General features: G+C 44.1%; 1 protein-coding gene across 1 annotated transcript; it reads right to left on the reverse strand.

The window, feature by feature from the left end:
• Positions 1 to 5,200: 5,200 nt before the first annotated feature.
• Positions 5,201 to 6,244, reverse strand: LOC145400455 (uncharacterized). Its single transcript, XM_080272971.1, has 2 exons — positions 6,023 to 6,244; positions 5,201 to 5,779 (listed from the first exon to the last, which is right to left on the reverse strand). The coding sequence occupies exons 1-2, from the start codon at positions 6,242 to 6,244 to the stop codon at positions 5,201 to 5,203; spliced, it is 801 nt and encodes a 266-aa protein (XP_080129097.1).

Raw genomic sequence — 6,244 nt, forward strand, 5'->3', positions numbered from 1 at the left:
TTGCATAAATATGGTAGGAGTTGGATACGGGGCATTTATATCATAACAAAATAATTTTTGATGAAACGGCTTTTGGTAGGTTTGCTGTAAACACATTAGTGTATTGCTAAGATAAATAAGAATAAGTCAACCAAAATTTGGTATTCCAGTGTGTTTCGTACGCAAAATCCAGTTTAGCTGATCGAACAAAACATTCAAGCAAAATTGTTTTTGACAACTATGCCATATTATCTACTTGTACAAAATGTTTTGTAAATGTTAGAAAATCTTGTTCAGCAAAACCCATTTGTTTGATGAAAAAATCTGTGTGTGCACGTTTGTGTGTGTTTCCGTGTGTGTGTGTGTGTGTGTGTGTGTGTGTGTGTGTGTGTGTGTGTGTGTGTGTGACCGGCTAAAGCTCCCACGCAATCCTCAGGTAGTCCATCCTCTCAGTCAGGAGGAAGCATGTGTGATCCCCTAGACTTGCAGCTGTGTGGGGTAAAAGTGTTATGGCTCACACCCACATACGAGTTCTTGACGCCTCCGTACACTGAAGGTAGTGGAAGCAAGGATATTGCCAGGATTCGTTGTGTATGTGTGTGTGTGTGTGTGTGTGTAATTCACCGGGTCGGTCAGGATCACTTGATGGTTGTGATTGTCAGCTTTTACCCTCCCGGAAGGGAGCTGAGAGCTCATATGGTCCGATCTAAGGGCAAGGCTGTGACCTTCACACACGCACACACCTGTCCCCTTGCTCAATGGGGACAGTAACCACCCACTTCGTCAGTGAAACTTTTCGCACGCTGAGCGAGGCGCGAACTCCCGTCTACCAGATGGCAAGCGAGAAAGTTACCACTGAACCAGCGAGCGGTGTAGATGTGTGTGTGTGTGTGTGTGTGTGTGTGTGTGTGTGTGATTTTCAGGTATCAATCGCTTTGCAGATAATGGGGGCTTCCAGCTACGAGTGTTTCTAGATACAGTACTGAAGGTTTCCAGACATCTGATTAAGGGTGACAAATATGCAAAAGCCATTACGGATGTAAGCTAATCAAGCACGGTTAAAGCATGGAAAGCAGATTACAGAAGCCACCACTTCCTACAGCAACCACCTGAGTTGGAATGAGTGGCATGCGTCTCTCTGCAGGCACGTGACTATGCTAATACAGCGTCCTTGTGCTGGCTGCATCACGTGTCAACTGGGTACAGCTGACAACAGTTGTCTTGGATCAGAGTAATGGAAGAAATGCTTTTGTGGGCAATGAGCATGAAGAAGAACCACCCTCAATGGAAAAAAGTGAATTATTCCTATCTTCCTCCATTCATGCGTGTTATACAACAAGTACATCATTGAAACTTCATAGCTAAGTTTAAAAGCACGATTTTAAAAACAAGTAAGAAGCATTCAGTCTTTCCTTTATTTTACTCGGATGTTGTAATTAATTAATGAACATCTATGCCCTGAGTTGGACTAAAAAAAGAAAAGGCTAGTATTTTCTAGACATTTGAACACACGGATTGAATTATTTGTGACATGCACTCGTTCCTTGAAATTCTGGTTCCTCATCGTCCCCAAAAACTCTTCAGACTCTTTAGATTTCATGATTATATTCTACAGCCCCTCTTTCTTCCCAAGCGATTCTCCCTTCCTTTTACCGTTTTACCTTTGCTAATCACGTTTCAGTTTTCCTCATTAAACTCCTCAGACTATTTTGCTCTACCCATTAGACTCATCACTCCTTGTTAAACTCTTCAGACTCTTAGTTCTTCTCGTCAGATGCTTCACACTCTTGGACTTTCCGGATACCTTACTTCATCTCAGTACACTGTTCAGACTCTGGGAATACCGTGGCCTCTGCGGACAAGAACAGGCGGATGAGAGTGAGATAATGATGTGTAAATTAATGATAATGTTTAGCTGGACTCATTATCATGTCAAAATCTCTCTCTCTCTCTCTCTCCATCTGTTCTTCCTGTAGTTTTTTTTTTTTTTACTTGCTCTTGTGGCTGTAGATTCTCTCGTCTGTGCCCTACTGTTTTCATTCATCCCTATTTTACTTCCTAACTAAAACCTATTGTTTGTATAGAGCTGGCTGTACTTCCCGATTGCACTGAGGGCCAACGAGGGAGGCAGCTATAGGGGTAATGGGGAGGAGGGCGAGACCTGCAGAGAGAGAGAGAGAGAGAGAGGGGGGGGGGGAGAGGGAAGAAAACCAGGTATCTCTTGCAGATGATACAACACATTCGTTGGTAAGCTTCGGAAGATAGCCTAGTATTTGCATTTCAAAGAGTTTGCAGGAGAAGGGAGTTGAAAGCGGACGTGAGAAGTAAATTTGCATATATGGTGTTGAAGAGGACAGAGCGAAAGATATTAATGTGAGTGACTTTAAATGGGGAAGATTTGGAGGAAATGTGTATGTTTGCTTTTTTTTTTTTTTTCTTAACTGGTCGTAGCAACATATGAATCATGAGGACGTGAAGTAACTCATAGGCTAAGAGAGGGGACAAAAGTATTATGGGGATTATGAAGTGTGTGGAAGGAAAAACAGCGTATATTCAGGCAAAGATGGGTAGGTATGAAGGTACAGTGGCGCTGACAATGCTTTATACATGCAGTGCGGTGGCCTAGAATGCTAGGAAACAAAAAAAAAAAAAAAAAAGTGGAACTGGAGTGGCTAAGACCTATAGGTAGGTTAAGATAATTTTCAAATGATGAAGTCGAGAGCCGTGAGTGACTGAGCCAGAAAAATAGTTTTTCGTCCCATTCGTTCGTGTTTGACTTGTCACAATTATTGACCGATTTTCAGGAATGAAGTGTAAAACGAATCCTGTTTTGTTTTCAGTGTGCCCTTGTCCTTGTGTGTGACACTCTTAAGTCCAGTGATACCTGATGAGTTAGTGGATTAAGGCTGGCTAAGGACTGAGCCTATAAGGATTTACATCCAAGGAGTGATTGGAGTTTACTGGTAACAATTCCACTCAAGGGCGATCCAAGCTGGTTACCCACGCCTTAGTTGTCAGGACTGAGGAGTTTAGCCCCTGGCACCTACACTCCTGATGGTTCAAAAAGTGGAGTGGATCGAGGCTAGATAGATCTTTTTTTTTTTTTCTATGTATGCAGATAGATAAACGATTACACAACTCTGAGTGGAAACCACCAACTGCTTTGTTCATTTTTTACAAAAAGTTTTTTTTCTTAATTTTCATTTCACAGTTTCCTTCGCTGAGCCTCATATAACACTGATAGTAATCAGTAACTAAATAACGACCTTTATCAAATACTGGCTACGATGATCACTGTGTATTTAGCTGTTTCTCATCTTCGTCAGCTTTATTTACCCATCTTTATATGGGGTCGCTGTTCTTGATGAGCCTCTTCCACCCGCCTCTATCGCCTGCCATGTTGGTATCCAGACCCTTCTTTCTCATATCCTCCACAATGCAATCTTTCCACCTTATCTTGGGTCTTCCTCTCCTCCACCTTCCCTGAACTTCCATATCCAGTGTTCTCCTCTCGACACTTTATTCATCGCTCCTCATGACATGACTGTACCATCTAAGTCTTGCCTCTTGTGTCTTCTTCGAAACCTCCACCACCTTCACTGTTCCTCTGATCCTTGCATTGCTGATTCTGTCCTCCCTTGTCACGCCACACATCCATCGCAACATCCTCATTTCCGCTGCTTCCATCCTCCTCTCGTGTCTTTTTTCACAGGTAGTGCCTCCGCCCCGTACGTCATTGCTGGTCTTACCATAGTTTTGTACACCTTCCCCTTTAATTTCACTGGCATTCTCCTGTCGCACAATACTCCTGATACGTCTCTCCAACTTCTCCATCCTGCTTGGATTCTTCCCATTATTTCCTTATCTCCACTGCCGTCCGCTGATAGGGTGGATCCCAGGTATTTAAATGCATCCACCCTCTTCAGCTCCACACCTTCCAGCCTAATACTTTCACGTCTATCATGCACCTGCTCTGTACACATCATACATTCTGTCTTTGTTCTACTTATTTTCATTCCTCTACTCTCCAGTGCTAATCTCCACTCATCCAGCCTGCACTCTATCCCTTCTTTTGACTCACTCACCAAAACCTCATCATGCATACATCATGTCACACGGTGTCCCCACTCTTACATCCTCTGTCAACATGTCGAATACGATGTTGAAAAGGAAGAGGCTCACGCGCAGAGCCCTGATGCAGCCCCACCTCCACTCCAAAACTGTCCGTCATGCCTGGTTCACTCCTCACTCGCGTCTTAACATTACTGTACATTTCCCTTACAAGTCTTACATATTTTTCCGGTACTTTTTTCTCTCTCAAACATCTCCACAACTCCTGTCGCGGTATTCTATCATAGGCCTTCTCTAGATCTATAAATACCATTGTAGTTCGCTCTGTATTTCTCTATACTTTTCTACCATCTGTCTCAGTATGAATATTGGGTTCGTTGTTCCTCTTCCTGGCATAAAACCAAACTGATCTTTGGCCACCTCCACCTCCAGCCTCAGTCTCTCATCCAGTATCCTTTCCCAAACCTTCATTATTTGTGATACCCGGTAGCGGTTTTATTCCACGATAATTCCCACACTCTTGTAAGCTATCACACACTCTCCCTCCACTCATCTGGTATCTCTTCCTGCTCCTCTATCTTGCACATTAAATTCCACAACAAATCCACTCCCGCTTCTCCCAGGGCCCTCCACGCCTCCACCTGGACCTCATCTGGTCCAGTTGTCTTGTTGTTTTACATTCTTTTAAGCGCTCTCACCACTTCTGCTCTCTCTACACATCTCGTAAGACCTAGGTATGGTATTCCATCATCCTGATGATCCCGTGGGTGCTCCTCATTTAGTAGGCCCTCAAAGTACTCCATCTCTCTTGTACCTTCATCTCATCGATTAGCATCACACCATTTACATCCTTCATCTGCTTCACATGATTTACATCCTCTGTAGACTTGTTCCTAATCCTTGCTATCCTGTATATTCTCTTCTCTCCTTCAGGTGTTTCCAGCTCCTCATACATATCACGACAAGCCTCAGCCTTAGCCACTGCCACTGCTCTCCTTGCTAACTTCTTTGCACTTCTATACACCATCTTGTCCTCCCACGATCTGCTTTGCTCCTACTGCTTCTTTGTTTCCTTTTTCCTTTTTAGTGCATTCTTAACGTCTTCTCTTGACAACCATTCTTCTCTAGTTGTACGTCGCTTTCCCGATGTTTATCCAAGTACTTCTCTGGCCACTCCTCTCACGGTTTCTGCATTCTCCTTCCACCAGTCTTGAACTCCCTCTATATTTACGTTCACCCTATCTAGTACCATAGTCTTGAACTCTTGTCTCTTCGCTTCCTCCTTCAGTGCCGTCCATCGAATCCTCTTCTCATACCTCCTCCTTCCTTTTCTTGGTCTTTTTAGCCACACAGTCATCACTAGCAGCCGGTGTTGTGGTGCTACGTGATCACCTGGTATAACTTTACAGTCTTTTATCTCTATAAGGTAGTCTCTCTGGGTAGAATTTCCTCCACTCTTATACGTGATGACATGCTCTTCCCTCTTGCAGAAGAAAGTATTAGCAATTGCCAGGTCAAAGGAAATGGCCAGATCCAGTATCCGTTCACCCTTTGCATTTACATTTCCAAGCCCATGGCCTCCATGTATCCTCTCAGTTCCTTCATTATCTGCTCCAACTTGTCCATTCAGATCCGCGCCCAGCACCACTCTCTCCTCCACAGCAATTCTTTCCATCTCACTTTCTAGCTTTCTCCAGAACTCTTCCTTTTCTTCATCTGTTGATCCTGTCTGTGGTGCACATGCATTAACCACATTTATTATACAAGCCTCATATATTAACCTTACTGTTATTAACCGATCTCCTCCTCTTGCCACTTCTGTCACATATTCTTTCATTTCCTGCGACACCACTATTCCAACTCCATTCCTTCCCTCTGCCGTTGCACTACTATAATAAAGTTTGTATCCATCTCCTAATTTCTTCACCTTGTTACCCTTCCACCTGGCCTCCTGCACACACAGTATACTCACCCTCTTCATCTTCATCAGCTCCACCACCTCTCTTCCTCGACCTGTCAAGGTCCCAACATTCAGTGTTGCCACCCTCAGGGCAACAGGAGCTCCCTTCTTTAGCCGCTCTCGCTCATGGCGCGGTTGCCCTTGCACAATCGCAGAGGTCGGTCGATGCCTCTGTGCATCGCTTATAACGGGGTACGCCCTGACATGATTCACTATTCCTCGGTTGTGGCTCAT

The sequence above is a fragment of the Coenobita brevimanus genome, chromosome 6 (genome assembly GCF_032717465.1).
Source record: "Coenobita brevimanus isolate Jiangsu-jjx chromosome 6, ASM3271746v2, whole genome shotgun sequence".
In the NCBI taxonomy this organism is placed as follows: domain Eukaryota; kingdom Metazoa; phylum Arthropoda; class Malacostraca; order Decapoda; family Coenobitidae; genus Coenobita; species Coenobita brevimanus.

What these genes read in the sequence shown, in the direction of transcription:
- LOC145400455 (XM_080272971.1), bottom strand. Translation starts at nt 6,244, where the DNA reads ATGAGCCACAACCGAGGAATAGTGAATCATGTCAGGGCGTACCCCGTT. An exon ending in AGCTGATGAAGATGAAGAGG is followed by an intron (nt 5,780 to 6,022) that starts GTGAGTATACTG and finishes TGTGCACCACAG; the next exon opens with ACAGGATCAACAGATGAAGA.